Source organism: Echiichthys vipera, assembly GCF_963691815.1.
Source record: "Echiichthys vipera genome assembly, chromosome: 8".
Classification (NCBI taxonomy): domain Eukaryota; kingdom Metazoa; phylum Chordata; class Actinopteri; order Perciformes; family Trachinidae; genus Echiichthys; species Echiichthys vipera.
In genome coordinates, this window is record NC_139833.1 from 23,569,749 (window position 1) to 23,588,192 (window position 18,444).

Here is an 18,444-nt window from a genome sequence, read left to right on the forward strand (position 1 = left end):
GACACACACATTCCGTATGCATGAATGTGATGTTGGATTTTTAATTTACATGTAATTCATAATTAATTTAATTTTAGACAATTTAAATATTTCACACTCACTCAGCATTTTGTAAAAATAAACACCACCAGTCTATCCTACCAGGGATTTGTAAATGTCAGCCATTAAATGTCCACAGTCTTGCACATTGCTCTAGTGTGCATACAGACTGCCCAGGGGGTATGAAGTGTGAGGGAACCATGCTGACATCTCCACTTTGTCAAGTCCATTAAACTTTACAGTGCTGGCTCATTGGAGTCTTAATGGACCAGCTCATTGAGTGTGTGAAAGTCCCCTGTTGGGTCCAGATTGATGTGCATTTCGTATTAAAAATATTATTTACACTTTTCCTTGCATGGAGTGTGTACAGCAGTTGATGCATTGATTAATGATCATATTGGAAATTTCCTAAAAATATATTCTTCTCAGTTACTAAAAGAAGAATCTACTTAATGTAAAAAAATATATATATATAATATATACAGTATATATATCTTTGTACACGGTGATATGGTGGTTGGCACTGTCGCTTCACAGCGAGAGGGTTCTTGGTTCGAATCCCAGCTGGGGCCCTTCTGTGTGGAGTTTGCATGTTCTCCCTGTGTCTGCGTGGGTTTTCTCTGGGTTCTCCGGTTTCCTCCCGCAGTCCAAAGACATGCATGTGTTAGGTTAATTGATGACTCTAAAATTGCCCGTAGGTGTGAATGGTTGTCTGTCTCTGTTTGTCTCTATGTGCCCTGTGATAGACTGGCGTCCTGGCCAGGGTGTACCCCGCCTCACGCCCGATGTCAGCTGGGATCGGCTCCAGCCCAACCGCGACCCCGACAGGGACAAGCGGTTGAAGATGAATGAATGAATGAATGATATATATCCTTGTCTTATAGTATTTTTACTCAGTTCTGCTTTACATCATTTCAGTGCTCTTTAAGGATAAAACAAGTATTTTGTAACAAAGGTCTCCTTTTTTCAAAATTCGGTCATTGTGTTTTAATATCACAACCTCCCCTCTCGACCTAAAACAACTTTCATTTGCATTCTTTGTTATTTATTGTTGAGTGTTACATCAGAAATAATTCATCACAGCACTCTATTTAAGATTTACTTATCCACATAGACTCAGCAGTAGCAGCATCTTCTTCATATTACATGTTTTGCCTTTTGAGGGGGGCTTCATTAGAATCAAAACAAAGGTTTTACCTTTGCTGACTTCATATTTAACCGTCTTAGGTTTCTTATTTTTCCTTTTCCACACAATTTCATGTGTCACCTAGGATTTAGGTTTCCCACTAGTCTAGTCTAAGTTTTAGTTTTTGTTGAGTGGGTCAGTTGTAATTCCTGTTGAAGGGATCATGAAACTACATCTGCTGGATGTCCATTAACAACAGGTCGTTAAAACAAGACTCACGTTCCCAGTGATCTTGTCTTGCTTTACACATGATAGTATAAGAGCTTACACAGGGCTTAGCTCTCTGATTTAGATAACTCCAATTTTTTCAACGGGGCTTGAAGCCCTGTAGAGGCACATAACCCAGCTGTTATCTGTAATTGGGTACCAGTGAACTACGGATGATTCACACAGTCAGCCGATTCACATACTGACCTTTGAGATGGCCTGGATCGCTGTCAGTGTCTTGTCTAACAGATGTCAGCTTAAAGAGCAGCACCCAGGTCTAACTGAATGTAATCAGTTAACAGCTAAAAACTTTGTACATAAAAGGTGACAATTGCAGTGTTTCCTATAGCTAGACGCTGCGCCACACAATCAACACTCAGTGCCACAAATTGATTCCGGGTTTTTTGTTATTATTCTGTTTATTCATCTCCACATAGCACTCTTTCTCCCGGTCATTCACGTACACACACACATACACACACACACACACACACACACACACACACACACACACACACACACACACACACACGCACACACACACGCACACACACATGCACACACGCACCTCACTGCAGCCTGCTTGTGTGCTGAGGTTCTGCAGTGTGTGTGCACAGTTTGCTCTAACTTCTGATTGGTGCTGAAATCTGAGCTAGGGATGTAACGATGCATCTTGAGACAGTTAAAGTGGATTAAAATGTGTGATGATTCAAATAGGTTGAGATGAAAAATGAATAGCATTGGGCTATCTACATTTGACTTTGTTTGTTGACATAGGTGCAAAGATCTGGTCTACTTTATTTTATTTAACAAAATGGTATTCATCATGTGTACAAAAGAACACAGGCCAAGCCTTTGTTTCTTTGTTAAAAATATATTAATAATATATATATATATATATTATTAAAACTATATATATGCTTAGTTTTTAGAAAGAAAAGGAAATGTGCACAATGCGCAAGTACCTCAGTATCAATAATCATTCTTTCATTTGAAAAAGAGAAGAGAAGAGAATAGCCTATATGTTTTGTAGATTTGAATCACTTTTTTGTTGAAAACATCTTATCGCGAATTTAATCCAATTAGTATAGCCTAATAGATGTCTTAATCACATAAATGTCAGCCCGATCACGTTACAACCTTCAAATGGGATCGTAATTATTCAGTTCATATCTTTGCTATACCCATGGACATTATTATTATTATGTTTATTTGCATATTATGATCCAGATAAAAGACGTTCACATATCTGCCAGTCTGTACAAGGGAGAGGTCAGGGCCCCTGCCGCTCAAAAGGTCTCTGTACGGCCCTGCAACACACATTGCTACCTGGTCTGTGGGAAACACTGGATTCAATTAACTACTGGTTGAGGGGTCTGTCAAACATAATAAAATAGGTTTGTTAATGCTTTTTGCAGAATGTTTTGAAAAATACCATGGATGAACTTCAATAAATAAAACTACTCCATCTTTGCATTCTGGTGTCAAGTACTGTCACTTAAAATAAATCTTTGTTTCCCCAGAAAGCAGCAAGTCAAACTTTAGTGAGAACCTGTTTCTTAAATTTATAATATGCAGTATTATCCTACACTGTAAACAATTGTCTTGTAAATTAACAGTAAAATACTGGCAGCAGGGTTGCCAGCATTCTACTGTTAATTTTACAGTTCCCCTACTGTTATCTACTTTACAGTATGTTACTGTGATAAAAACCACATACTGAATTACAGTACAATCCTGTATCTCCTTGATTTGACAGTAAAATACTGGCAGCAGGGTTGCCAGCATTCTACTGTTTATTTTACAGTTCCCTTACTGTTATCTACTTCACGGTGTGTTACTGTGATAAAACCACATACTGAATTACAGTAGACTAAAACAGTATAGTGCTGAATGAATTCACAGTATACAGGACTAGTGCAAGGTAGTTGCAATATTGTTGTTTTTCATTAATTGCATTTAACCATAATCCCATATATAATACAATGCAGTCATTTTATAGATAGAGCATATTATTGTCTGAAAGCCACTTGCTATGAATTAAGCGCTGTCTTCACTGTAACCTCGTTTAGCAATTTTAATATACCGTATACTGAATGAGTTAGTTAATTATAATACAGCCATTTAAAATGTGTAAAAGAAGAGACTTAGAAAATATCAATTATATAACCTTTATTTAAAAATGATCACCAACTGCAAAACCTAACAGGTTAACAATTGAATAAAACAAATTCAACTGTTTTAGTGTAATTGATTTGCTTAGTTTTGTAGGCAAGAGATACTATGTACAATGGAGCTTAACCAGCTTGTGGCGCTTAAGGCCCTGAATAGATACAAAATTATCTGCAATGGAACACTGATTTTCAGTTAAGTTATTTAAAGTGCTTGCATAGAATAAAAATAAATAATAAATAACAATAATAATAATCCCTGCTTGTTTACTGTAGCTACACACACGTTTTTCTGCAGCGTTCAACGATATAAATATCTACGTTTTTAAGTGCAATATAACATATTTAGTCAGTGGAACGAGAAAACATACATAACTGTAAACAAAAAATGGGTAAAAACAGTGACTGCGATGATGACTCACTCACCAACCTATACAAAATTCCGCTGGAAGTCCATCAGATTCTTCAGAAGTGTGGACACATGGGGTTTGACTGTGACCGACTTCTTCTGGACAACTTTTCCTGTTTTCTTGGAGATAATCTTTCCCCGGCTGGACTTGGACTCTCTCTCTGGGCTGATCCCGATGAAGCGCCTGAAAACACAGCAGTCTGAGATTAGAGGGATAGCAATAATGTCTGCTACTATATAAAGAGGACTGGGTGATATGGACAAAATCAAATCAAAATACCTTTGACCAAAGACAACCCGAAAAGAGTGCTCACTCACAATTTCATGTCAGAATGACTGCTTTGAAAAAGGACTGTTAGGTAACACAAGCCTTACCTTTGAATCAACTCAAGACTCATCTTGGTACTGCAGGTTGAAGATATAGTACAGGGAAATCAGAGCAGCAAGACCTGTCACAAAGGTGGGCTGGATGCCCTCACACAGGGCATGACCTTCAAGGCTGATCATCCAGTGTCTAATATTCACACGCTCTGTTCCACCTGAAACGTGAAATAAGAGTAATATCAGAATTGATTGAAAATCCTGGATAAATATCTCTACTTGGAAGAACATTCATGCTTTGTTGTGATACAGAGAACTCACTTATCAACTTAAAGCTCATCTGATATGAAATAGACAGTATGTCCATTTACTGAATACATACAGAGGAGGATTAGACGAGGAGTTGCCAGTAAGGTTAGGGTCTTCTCGACGTCATCAACTGTGGCAGACAACTGTAGGGCACAGACAATTTATTCGTAGTGAGAACAGTTTCGTAAGAACTACTGTAATGGAGTTTTTTCACTCTTTTTTCAACTTCTGGTCTTATTTTTACTGACCTTTTTATCTTTGTAATTTAACTTTTTTATATACAGTGTCCATGAGTAGTTCAAGCAGCCTCACTATGTCGTTAAAGTTGGCTAACTCCCTCTGTAGGCTAACATCAGCACATGAAATCAAACAGGTTGTAATCAGCTTCTCATTGGTCTCACGGAACAAATAAGAACCAAAATGAATAATGTAGATATCTGTCTGCCTGACAAAAATAACTATAAAATAGCCTGCTAAATGTTCCTGCTGTAGCTGTCCAGTTACCACATGGCAAGTTAAGATGATTAATCACAGTTTAACTAAAATAAAATCATAGTATGATGGCAAGCAAACATCATCAAACAAATAAAATATAGGTTAACTTACCCTGTGATTTGCTCATGAAATGCAGGATTAAAATAGATGTTCCAAGAAAGGAAAGACCAAAGTTGGCTTGATGACTCCAACTGTTCCCACGTGTTGTAGCATGTAGAAATACAGTAGTATTCCGTATTTGCGCGGCCTCTCTGCTGTTGATTCTAACATCACTCCCAGAATGCAATGCTATTTACGGTTTATTACAGTATTTTATGGGAAACGGCAAGCTACCTACCAATATTGCCCAGAATGCATTGTTTTCTACAGTATAATATCTTTTTAATGGGAAACAGTATGTCACTGTCGTAATTTGGCTGTTTTCTTACAGCAATTCGTTACAGTGTAGAAAAACAATGTATAAACTATTATTAAAAGTAATCCCTCTCAATCCTCACTTAAGTGTGTTGTGGTGTTAGATGATAGTCTTATTATTTATTAAGCTGGACAAGGACACTTAAAGGAGCTTTTAAACCCCAGCCAATAACAATGCAGACTCTGAATACTGTGTTTACAAAAAGCAATACTTTCTATATATACCTACATATTTACCTTTAAAAGCAGTGAGTCCGTTTTCTATGTCCCCAGAGCTAGGCTCCCTTTCACAAAGAAATAATACCATTCCACACTCTTAACGAAAGTTTTGAGGACTATAAAATTGCAAACAAGTACTTCCAGCAGTGGGTGGTCTAGTGCTTTTTACATTTTTTAGAGGGCTGGATATTTTCAGGGGAAGATAAAGGGTCAACAGTACATGCCAAACAGAAGGGGTGTTCATCATTTGGAAGCTGGAAACCTGAAGATCAATTTGACATGCAGCACAGCCCTGTTTGTCAAATTGTCATTGTAATACATAATACTAATTAATTTAATTAACTAATTAATTAATTTGATTAATTCAATTTAATTGTGAAAGTATATTGGGGCTTAGAAAATTATGATGGAAGCGATGCCCATTCTCATGCTCGATTATGTCACATACTTTGTTACATGGTTGTGGAACACCATAGAAAAATACATGCTTTTGACATTTGGAGATTTCTGAAAGAGTTGTATTATTGGGCTATTGGATGACGAGCACTTCTGTTCTGTAAACAGCTCAGAAATCCCTAATATACCTAGGAATGCCGACCATCCTCTGAATGTTATAGGTTTCTAGTTTGTGGTTATAAAGTTTCACCAGGCTGGGATTATCCTAGAGGTCACAATAAGTCATTGTAAACAGTAAGGTCAATGTGAAATGGTTACTTTGGGACAAACATCATCATACACAACATAATTTGGCTCGTTGAATGCAGGAGAATGGAAAATGGCCATTACAGTTTTCCCTCAACAAAATGTAGCCTATCATTAGAGCGTTATTTAGGCCCCTTCCTGACAAGCTATGATGACAGGGTTCCAGTGACATGTACCAATGGATTCCTTAGGCAATGTTGTTTTATATTATACCAATATCTTCAGTCTAGCATCAAAACAGAGCTCACTACAGCCTCTGAAAGACAATATGTCGGCCATTCCTGCTGCTGGCAGATTGTTATGGGGTTAAAGTGAGATTATAAAATACTGCATACAATACATGGGCCATTGAAAACCCTTTTATAAAGCAGCTTACAACTTGCCAGAACCCTTTGCTCTGAACACTATTCTGCAGCACAAACTCCAGACTGTTTTATTAAGACTTTCTATGGAAAATATGAATTGAGGATTGTAAATGTAAGGCCGTCAACTTGGAGAAAATAACTCTCATTGTTTAGAAATGTGCAGAGGTGAGATAATGAAATCAGGGGACAGCAAGAGTGATGTCTGTTCCAAATACAGTGAATAGAAATGAACATAAACCCAGCCAGCAGACCTCACATGCACATGGCCTCTGCCCCTAATGTTTGCTTTTGTCAATATAAAGGAGAAAAAGGTACATTCACATTGTTTAATTCATATACTTAGAACAGCCTGAGTGTCTGAACATACAAGTCGGATAATGTTTTCTTGGTAGGGGAATTGCATCTGTTCTTAAATGTGCTTACTGTAACATTGTCTTGTTATGAAACAACTGTGCTTGCTCAGTGGAAAACTACATATTACAGCTAAATAGCAAAAGACTAAAATGAGTTTCTGAACACATTGTATGCAAAAAAAACGGGCAATATAACAGAAGACTATTGAGTCATATTTGATCACTGCCTGAGCCTGAAAAACTGAATGGACCCGCAGACTGGACTGTAACTCTGTAGCCCCATTCACACTACCTGTTTGTTGTGGGGGAGTTGCACATTGATTAAGCCCTGCTGTCTGAGACGAAATGGGGGGGCGGCAGAACTTTTGCGCCTCTGAGCTGGCGACGGAGGTATTCACAGAGCCACTATTCCCCCTTCTCTCTTATCTCTCTCTCACTCTCAAACATGTGCGAGTGTTGGGGCACTGCAGTCTGTCTCTGTCCTTCTCTCTACTGACAGTTGTGCTCGGTTTGTTCTCAGATGTCGGGTCATCTTTGAGCGATTGATTAATGGTGTAGATCAGCTCACAGACTGTGATCTGTGTGAAAGCAGATTTGTTTGATTTCCAGGCTAATAATATGTAGTATTAACCTACAAATCAACGTGTAAACAAAATACAAAAATATTCCCTCTTCACTTATGACCCACTAGAAGTACGTGGTGGTGTCTGTAACTGAGGAGGCCATGACCTCTGCTTGTATTTGGTCTTATCTTTTTAGTTTCAGGTGGACAGGGACGTTTCTGGGTGTCTGCAAAAATCCTTTAACCCTACATGGATGTTATGCAAACCCAATAACAGCGTGCATGGTTACCAACTGCCGCTTTGTGACACCCCTCACACTCAGCATCTCTTACTGACACACAGGCAGTGTCAAAGACACAGAATCAGAACGATGCTCTGCACTCACTCATAATCCAACAGTGCAGAACCTTCCGGAAGGATTATGCGGATGTGTGTGTTTATGTTTGTGTTGTCGTGCTTTGAACTCAGAAAATACTGTTTTAATCCTCTGATTCACTGCTTTGTCCTCACGGGACAGAGCTCCCTCTCTTCATTCACTCCCTAGCTTGCTTGACCATCACTCTCTCTTCTCTTCTCTTGTCTTTTCTTGTCTTGTCTTCTCTTCTCTTCTTTTCTCTTCTCTTCTAGCTGTTGTTAAAGTGAAAGTCCAGTGTAAAATCATCCCAGGGTCTTTTTAGGCAAATTGGGTCATTAAATAAGCTATCGAGACAATTATTTTCGTTTATGAACTATTATCGTAGATTTTCCGTAGAGTCGCTAACAGCCTGCCGCGGCTATCACGGATAAGCTCTGGGCGGCGAGTTGAAAGCATTAAAACCTATTTTTAACCACTAATACTGCTTCAAATAACACCAAACCTCTGCAGTAGCATGATAAGAGTCCCTGCACATTAACTGAAGCTAACTCTAACTCTCTAAACTTTTTATCATCTATTATTAGCTTATATTTCACCAAACTGCCACAAACCACAACGTTTATGTGTTTTGCTAGAATAAGTCATCAATGGACTCCTTCCCTTTGGATTGCATTCGGTAATCGACTTGAATGGAGCAGTCAGTAGGTAAATCTTTCAAAACGCTCTTTTAATAAACTCCGTGTTCACATACTACGTGGTTAGTGCTTCGGTTTCATCTTTATTTATATAGCGCATTTCATACCAAGGCAACTCAATTTGCTTTACATAAAGACATAAAGACAAAACAGCATAAAACCAAAAAACAAAAAAACAAAAAAAGAAGAAGAAAAAAAGTAACAGAAAAGAAAATAAAGTTTAAAGTTATTAAAAAGAGCTCAGTTATAAGCACATGAAAAGAGAAATATTTTTAACCTGGATTTAAAAGTGTTCACAGTTGGGGATGATTTCAGATCTGCTGGTAGTTTGTTCCAGTTGTGTGCAGCATAACAGCTAAATGCTGCTTCACCATGTCTAGTTTGAACTACTTTCTAACATGAGTCAGTAAATCTCAGAGCTCTACTGGGTTTATACTCTACTAACATGTCATTCATGTATTCTGGACCAAAACCATTCAGTGATTTGTAAACCAGTAGCAGAACTTTAAAATCTATTCTGTAGCTGACTTGGAGCCAATGTAGAATAAGAAGTGGGGTGATCTGATCTGATCTCTTGATCACATCATAAGAGTGTAGGGACTCTTATCATGCTACTGCAGAGGTTTGGTGTTATTTTGAGCAGTATTAGTGGTTAAAAATGGCGTTTTAATGTCTCTTGTCTCAATGGCCCAATTTGCCTAAAATGACCTTGGGATGATTTTACACCGGAATTTCACTAAGTGGCCGACTCTGAATGCTGTATTTACTAAAAGTAAGAATACTACTCTGATACAAATCTTTTAACACAATTTAAAACTACCCAGGTTGTCAAGTGGCTGTTGACTGATAGGAGTACATAATATTTTAAAAATAAAACAGTGGCAGTTTTATACTTTAGTTTTTTGATTGCTCTTTGTTAAAATGGTCACAGGCTTATTCTCCTGGTGCTGTAATGTAAATCAGTTGGGCACATTTTCATCAATTAGGTTGTTACATGTAAAAATACAATTCTAGGCAGTGTCCTCATTCTACACTCATCCCAGTGGCCTGAGGGTAGAAGCTCCCCCTGAGCCTCTTAGTGCTGGCCTGGTGTAGTCAATACCTTCTTCCTGACCGCAACAAGGCCACACTCAAGAAAAGGCTGTTACCCAGGTGGTTGAGATCTTTAATGATTCTCTAAGCCCGAAAAGAGGTGAAGAGAAAAGAGAGGAAGAGTGCCAGTGGTCAGTGTGACAAGAAGGTCACTATTATGGTGAAAAGAAAGACACAGACGGTAAGTGAAAGGATGAGAATGAGACAAGGCAGGAAAATGAGATGGAATGGGAGAGAGTATGAAAGAGGGGGTAAAGGAGCGGAAGAAAATCATATTTTTTAAGATGCGATGGGAGAGAACCAATAAATTGTCCATTTGCTTTAAATTGCAAAGTATTGAACTCAAGGTTATTAGGGCCCCTGGGTCTTTATGCATTCAACTGTCACCACTGGGCCACATCCATCATAATAGTTCCTCTAATGGAGCTTCCTGTGCAGTGCTTCCATGAGGGATGCATGGAATGTGAATGAAAGTTAAGCACTGTTTTGAAATGAAAATCAAAAGAATCAACTGCATTTGTCACCTATCACAATTTTTCACTCTGTGGGTATAGTAAAGAGCTTTGGCTGCAGTAAGCACGTATTTTTATGTTAAGTTTGTTGTTTTGTATTCGCTGAAAAAAGGGACTGTAGCCAATAAGATCCACACCTGCAGAGGTAATACAATTACCTTATAATTGTCCTTGAATGTCAGCTCTTTCTATGTATCCGTTTCGTGTGGTTCACCACTGACATGACTTGTTTGTAAGCATCACATAGCCTGCCATGAATACATCATCGATTGATTGATTGAAGAGTAAGGCCGGAATGTGTGAATACAAGAGTAAAGTATACAGCAATGCTTGTGGCCCTGTGAGGCTATAATGTTAGTTGAAACGATGAAAAATGGAGACATCTGTGCCAATATTCTAGATACTTAAAAAAATGCCAAAACTAAGTTTGGCCTGAGGGTGATGTTGAATATTTATGGCTGGATATTATCAGCAATTGGAATATACAAATGGGCCATTGATCACAGACAGAGTTTACATGGCTATCCAGTGTCAGATTTCAAACATTAGCACTACATATTATTTAGTAAACTGAGCTTGGATGTATTAACACAGGTGTAGTACAGTGGGTCGGGAAATGTTACCCATTCATGTGTAACTACTTATTACAATAAATATGTGAGAGGCAAGACTGTAATTAACAGCAGCTTCATCACTTCAGCCATGCCATAGTCAAATAGAGCCTGTGGTGGGGTGTCAGAATAACACTAATAAACAGACAGGCCTCCAGGTGCAAAATGAATCTGAATCTGAGGTGCAGACACAACATTAGTCACTGGGTTTATTTATGGTTTATATTTCATTTCTAAATTTTTTTTGTTATTTTTTTCAGTAGGGTAGAGGGAAGCTGATGCAATACATGGAATACATGGTGCTATATCTAGGCAATAAACTAATGAACAGAGATAGTGTTGAGGTTACACACATCTAATTCCCTTATCCAATGTACTGTATTTTTCTTTCCCTGAGGTGCTGCATTAAATAACTAATGCATAAGAAAGTTAATTAAGCCGTGTTGTTTATGAATGCCACATTGCCGTTAAATACAATGTCCAGTGCTGGTTGCTGACATCTCTGCAGGATCTCACTAGCCAGGGCCTAGTACTCTTAAGGAAAAGCTTTTGTCCTGTTTCTGACTTTAGGGGTTTTTGTTAAGGCTTTGTTCCATGTCATAAAAATATATCCCCTTAGGATTTAGAATGCATACTATTTTCATATTGGAACATGAGGACACAGCTATTTTATGACCTGAGGCTTGATATATCGTGTGTAATTGTCTTTAAACTGTGACTATGAGATAAAATGACCTTTAAGATATTAACTGTTTCATTTATGTACAATAGGTAACACACCACCAGAGGGTAATAAGCAATGTATTCAGTTTCATAACTCTCTTTTTATTCTTTCAAAGAAATGCCAGGCTACTAGTCATCCATTAATTTATTTTAATTGAAAGTAATTTTTGTCTGATGTTTATCTAACAGCGGCTTCGTCTTTCCTCTGTTCCTCTACAGATTTTGGCTAATATTATCATTTTCTTGTGTGGCAACATGGCTGGGGCATACCACAAGCATCTGATGGAGTTGGCACTTAAACAGACTTATCAGGACACCTGCAACTGCATCAAGTCCCCAATTAAACTGGAGTTTGAGAAGAGACAACAGGTAAAGTGGCCAATAAGTCTTAATGAGCGGTGAGGCAGTGAAAGTCAGGCAGGCATTGAGTGATTGAGTACATGCAGTAGTTTTGCTGGTGGTGATGATTACAATAATGATGAAAATGGTGGGGAAGTATGGTATACAAATGAGGAATGGATTATGTAAGATGAATGAGGAGAGTGTGGCAATGATAAGGATGATTTTGAGGATTATGATGATGACAGCGCCATCTGTGTAAGGCAACAAATGAGAGTAGATCAATAAAAAAAACATTGGCATACCCAGGACTTAGAGAATGATAATCAATCTAGAGCAACGTATCTGATGATCAAAAATACTTTTTGTGAAAAGATCCTCACTGCAACTGTATCTCTATATATCTATATCTATATATATATAGATATAGATATATAAGTATATATATATATATATATATATATATGGGTGTTTCGTACACCTGCACAGAGCTGCAATGGTGTTACATTGCAGGTATTTACCAATTATGTTCTTGTTGTGCTTGCAGAATTTGACTTAAAATGTGAGTCATGGGATCCATTTGGCTCTGAATGTGGCTGTCAGATTTCTGTGGTTTAGGAAGTAAAGGATTCCACAGAGGATTTGTGTCATGTTTTACAGAACTCGGTAACTGTTAATGACCTCAGTTAGTGGGATGATTATGTTAAGTCCCAGGAGCTTACCACATGTGCGGAATTCTCTGTAGTAAAAGCTCTTTGGCATCCTATGACTGCCGACTGAAGCCTTTGCAATTAATTAACATATTAGAACATCTGCAACTGCATTGTCATCTGCAACAAATTAGTCCCTTTACAATGAGTCTATAGACATCCATCCTTTAGTAATCTTTTGTGTCTTTTGTTCTGCACAGCATTTTGGATGACAGTGATTATGATGCAATACAATGATTATGCAGTGATAAAGGGACTTTTTTTGCAGGGGGTCTGATATTTTGCACTGCAAATAAAGGCAAGAGGATCACAAAACATGGAAGCTCCCCAGTGGTAGTAGTAGTCCCATTCGAGACAGCACACTTCTACTTTGACAAATATAGCACTTACCACAGCTGCTCCTTCTGTACTTACCTTTCACAATAAAAGTCCTAGACTATGTAACTGTTGAGCCAATCTGGCAAGTCGAGCACATCACCAGTATTATTATTCGCAAGTGTGGCGGTTGGCAATACCAGTTGAACTGCGAGTGGCAGATCTAGAGAATCAATACAACACCGCCACCTTAGGACTTGCACCTAAAGAGTATACTCCTTTAACTTTTTCTCTGAGGGTTTCCCAAAACCCATACACAGGTCCCTACACAAATGAATACAGGCACGATGTAAAATAATTTAACAACCTTTGTAAGTCACATAAAACAATTTCATTTATCAAGTTATATCTAAAACACTTATATCTTTATTTTATTTAATCTCTATCAAGTCATGTTTCACCTACACCAATACAGTGGTTCCGTTTGAAAGGGAAAGGCAGTACACCACGGATAGCTCTGGCAGAGGTCCCTGCACTCAAATAATTCAAAAGGAGAAAACTAAATATATTAATGTACAAATCACTGCAACTCCAAACAGAAGGGGAAAAAAAACATACAAAAAGGTATAAATGTGGCAGGTCCTCCACTATAGCTGCTACAGTAACCCCTCCCACCCCCACTGACATCTCGCAATCAGATTGGGGCGGAGCACACGTGAACTCACCTACACTTTAGAGATTAAGAGAGTGTCAATACGAAGACGGAACAACTGTTTTCTAATTATAAAGGCAAGGCAAACAAAGAAAGAAGAGAACTTAGAGGCAAGTTATAGGCAAGTTATAGGCAAGTTAGAGGCAAGTAAGAGGCAAGTTAGAGGCAAGGCAGGGCAAACAGCAGCCCGACGCCAGACAAGCTTTAAAAGAAAACAAAGTAAACTGTTATTGACAACATCTAACCACAATAGCAGACAAGGACACAGCTGCACTACAGGTGCCGGTACGGGGCGTGCTGCACACCTGCGTCGATCGCCATGCCTGCTGTAAAATAAACAGACTGAGGAACACCAGATAACTGAAATGCATACAGAATATAAACCATCCGGTTACACAAGCAAGCATTTTGCATGTTCGTGTCATTTTTTGTGTAAATTTTGCTACACCCTTAAAACCCCTTAAAATTCTAAAAACTGAAAAGATACATCAGCAACAATGAATGTATGTCAATGCATTTGGGCTTTTTTCAACATGCTTTGTATGAATTTGGAAAAGGTTTGTACAATTAAAGCAGGTGAACACAGGTGGTAATGCTGCTGCGTATGGGCAGCATGGCTTCCTCTAAGAAATTAGTGAGGTGTAGATTAAAGCTTACCACTGCAAGCCTAGGATGTAGCTAGCTTTTTAGTACAGCTGCTGCAGTTGTAGCTTTTGGGTTCAGTGAGATGAGGGTGAACCCAGCTGCTGTTGTGAAAACTTGGCTTGGGGTGCAGCCGGTTATTCCTATGGTCAATTCAGCTTGTGTTGTTACAGTGAGGGAAGCTAAAAATGCCCTGGGTGGAGCGTTTCTCAGTGGCCCTGGAGTGCTACTGCTGTCTGTGACAGATGGTAGAAACTGTGCAGAGGCGCATTTCTCTCAAGTTCTCATAATATATGCTGTTTGCTGCATGCTTTTATCCAAAGTGCCCTGCAGTTCAGAGGGTGTATACATTTTCAGCGGGAGTCGTCCAAGGGGAACTATGCGAATTCATCACAAACCTAAAGCCCTGGCAACATTTGTTAGCAGCCACCATGGACCTCTCCTTTACGTAGAACCCCCTGAGCCTCCACAGCAGTGCAGGGAGATGGTGGAGTTGGAGTTAACATTGGCTTTATTAAGTACGTTCTCCAATATTAAACTTCTCACTCTAAGCAAAGTTTTATTTGCTAACTACTGGGCATGCTGGCTTAACCTTAGCCTCAGAGAAAAACAGAGAGAAATGGTTAAGCTACCACTAAATAAAAGGAAGGTTGTGAGGCGAATGACAGTTGAGTCTGTCTTCTGGTAGCTGTCAATAAAATAATGTACACTGTAGAACAGTTCCTTTTCTACACTGATGATCACTAATTTGTGTCAGTAAGTCAACCTAACACAATGTAGCGCCCAATTAACTTTTACTTAGCAGCTGAAGATTTCATGGAAGCTGGTAAAATAATGATGACAGCTTTTTGTCTCCATCTGTCATCAAAGGTTGATGCTTAAAAAATAAATCAGGACTGAATGTGATGAAATATCAATTTTCTGAAAATTTAAAACCTTTTCAGTGACAAGTCAAGGTCATTTGTGATTATACCTCAATTACATCCAAACTTTGGACCTGAAAGCTTCTTTTGTTTATAAAGTCAAAGCTTTGTTCTTTACATCTTCATTTCACTTCTAATGACACTTAATTTGCGGTAATGCCACTGACAGTGAGTGATTCTTTGGGGCTAAGAAGCAATGAATCCCTGTGAGAAAATACTCTTAAGGTAAAATAAATGAACTGTTGGCTGTCTTTTTACATCAGTGTTGGATTGTCACAGCACTGTTTTGTGATTACAACAAAGTACTTTAAGTGATTTCCATTATAAATGACTTGTTTTCTTGTATGAAACCTTCACACACTGTATATTGCAGAACAAATGTAATAATCTACTTGTTTTTTTTCTTAATTTTCCTGACCATCACTGTACTACTACTACTTGTCTGTGTGTTACTGACACTAGGAGCGTCTCCTGTTGTCTTTGCTGCCAGCTCACATCGCCCGTGTGATGAAAGCTGAGATCATCCAGAGACTTAAGGGCCCAAACTTTGGCCAGATGGAGAACACAAACAATTTTCACAACCTCTATGTCCAGAGGCACACTAATGTCAGGCATGTATCATTTATTTGGATTACCACTGATATGACCAAGCAGTACTGTACTGTACTAATAGGAAACATACTGTGAGTAGGTGTCTAAGAGTACTGATTTACATAAATTAGCCCAGATGTTTATTCATGGTTAAGAAGGCAAGGGTTTTTTCTGGAAAATGTATAAATCCATTGGATAGTATATTGATTTTTTTTTTTCCATCTCTAGTATACTGTATGCTGATATAGTGGGATTCACACGACTGGCCAGTGACTGCTCCCCTGGAGAGCTGGTGCACATGCTGAATGAGCTGTTTGGCAAATTTGATCAAATTGCCAAGGTAAACATTTCACTTTCTGACTTCGTTGTTAATGAACACATCCTCAATCTCTCATACAGTACGTCAAGCGTAAATCCATAAACCAGTTTCATGATGAATTTGTCTTATTCCTGAAAATACCAGGTCAAACATAGATGATTTGACTCCACATAGATATAATTGCAGTGCAGATACAATGGGATTTAAAGTACACTACACATTATATCCCCAGCAATCTTAAGACTTACTGGTAAACATACTGTATCAGGGTTTGATAGCAGCCTCTCAAAATCTAAGAGCTAAATCTTCTTTCTTTGCCAAAGTTTTTTACTGCTGTACAGTCACACATGGACAAATTGATCTTAGAAAATATACAGATTTCTATTTTTCCACACACATTAACATTAATAAAGTAGATATAACACAGTGTAGCTATAAGGCATGTGGAATCTGAAAAGTTTTAGGGTTGATTTCCCCTCAAAGGGTTATTATGTTATAAAATAAAATGGCTGCATTTGAACTCTCTGTCAATGGGACCTTTAACTGATGCATGTGTCTGGGCCCGTGTTCCACCTTTTTATATGCAGGAAAATGAATGTATGCGGATCAAAATCCTTGGCGACTGTTACTACTGTGTATCCGGCTTGCCAGAGTCTCTGCCGAACCATGCTAAGAACTGTGTAAAAATGGGTCTTGACATGTGTGAGGCAATCAAGTAAGTTCCAGTTACATAACAGTGCTGCTAAAGAAGGACATTCCTGATGATTGCTCCTCTTTTATCGGACAATTTTTCTTAGTCAATCATAAAAACATCCCCCAGCTCTGCAGTTCTAATGTTGGGTAGACCTTTGGCAAAAATTAAATGGATATAAATAAATAATAAGGAAACGTCCTCAGCAGCGGCTCTTTCATCATATTCCAACCACATGCAGAAGTGAAATACCTCTTACAGTACAAAAAAAGGCCTCATGCTGCTTTTTTGAAATCAGCTATGTCCTGAAAACTCTCAAGAGTCTCATTACACTTAGTTTAAGGTACTACTTTACCTACATTTCAAAGATTGTATTGATATGACTTTAAACACAGTGCATTTTGAACCACATTAATTATAAAATTTCCAGATCCCTACCCGTAATAGTGATAAGAACTTGTTAACAGTTAGCTTAATGTTGAGACTTTTCCTTGCCTGCAAATTTACCTGCATCAAATGTGTGATAGAAAGTGTAAGGTCCTATCCCACCATGAGGCGTCAGTCTGAGACAAAGGGGAGAAGGGCTATGAATTAATGGATACCTTTTATGCTAATTTTCAGGTTCATACTTGTATTTTGGGCTTTAGAACATGTTTACATGCTTTAATGTGTAAAAAAACAAAACAAACAAAACCTTTATTTCTGTCATACAGCCAGTGGCTGCTGAACCTGTATTCACCAACTGTTTGAAACTCTGTTGTAGCACCTTTCTCTTTAAGCCTAGTCTGCTCCCATTGATCAGCGTTTCTGGGTCTCCGCACCTGTGCTCTCTGCCGGCACTTTACTAATAAAAGCTTTGATAACCAAAAACTACTCAACTGTACATGTTCCATCAGGAATGTGATATGGAATTGGGGATGAGTTAACAACATCAGCAACCAAGATGAAAGCTTCCCTGTCAAGTTATACGTTAGCATGTATAGTATGTAATGCTACTTGTAGCAGACTATGTAATGTAGCGTGCCTGGAGCAGATGACCATGGATGGAAATCTGCCACTAACTGATGAGTAAAAGATTACCTTTTACATATATTTACCTCATTTTTTGAAGCTTTGGCCAAAATTGATACGAACATCCAACATTGTTACATTTTATACATGTAATAGAAAATAACAAAAAGCATAAAGGTCACATAGAGAGACATGGCCTCTCTTTTCTAACAATGTATATGGAAGATTTTCTCCTACTCCACATTATAAGGCTTGGTTTTTGGTGCATGACAGGAAAGTGCGAGATGCCACAGGGGTTGACATCAACATGCGTGTCGGTGTGCATTCTGGGAATGTCCTCTGTGGTGTGATTGGACTTCAGAAATGGCAATATGATGTTTGGTCACATGATGTCACGCTAGCCAATCATATGGAAGCAGGAGGTGTACCAGGGTAAGTAAACTGAAAGTA

The 18,444-nt window shown here is 38.4% G+C and overlaps 1 protein-coding gene across 2 annotated transcripts in view; it reads left to right on the plus strand.

Moving 5' to 3' along the window:
- The window catches only part of adcy2a (adenylate cyclase 2a), a gene marked incomplete at both ends in the record, with an annotated part of 70,698 nt that overhangs the window by 33,040 nt on the left and 19,214 nt on the right, over positions 1-18,444 (plus strand). For both annotated transcript variants that reach the window (XM_083919220.1, XM_083919219.1), the window contains 5 exons: positions 11,961-12,110; positions 15,845-15,993; positions 16,202-16,313; positions 16,880-17,007; positions 18,268-18,426. In XM_083919220.1, coding sequence (XP_083775346.1) covers positions 11,961-12,110; positions 15,845-15,993; positions 16,202-16,313; positions 16,880-17,007; positions 18,268-18,426 — 698 coding nt within the window. The remainder of the gene's footprint in view (positions 1-11,960; positions 12,111-15,844; positions 15,994-16,201; positions 16,314-16,879; positions 17,008-18,267; positions 18,427-18,444) is intronic.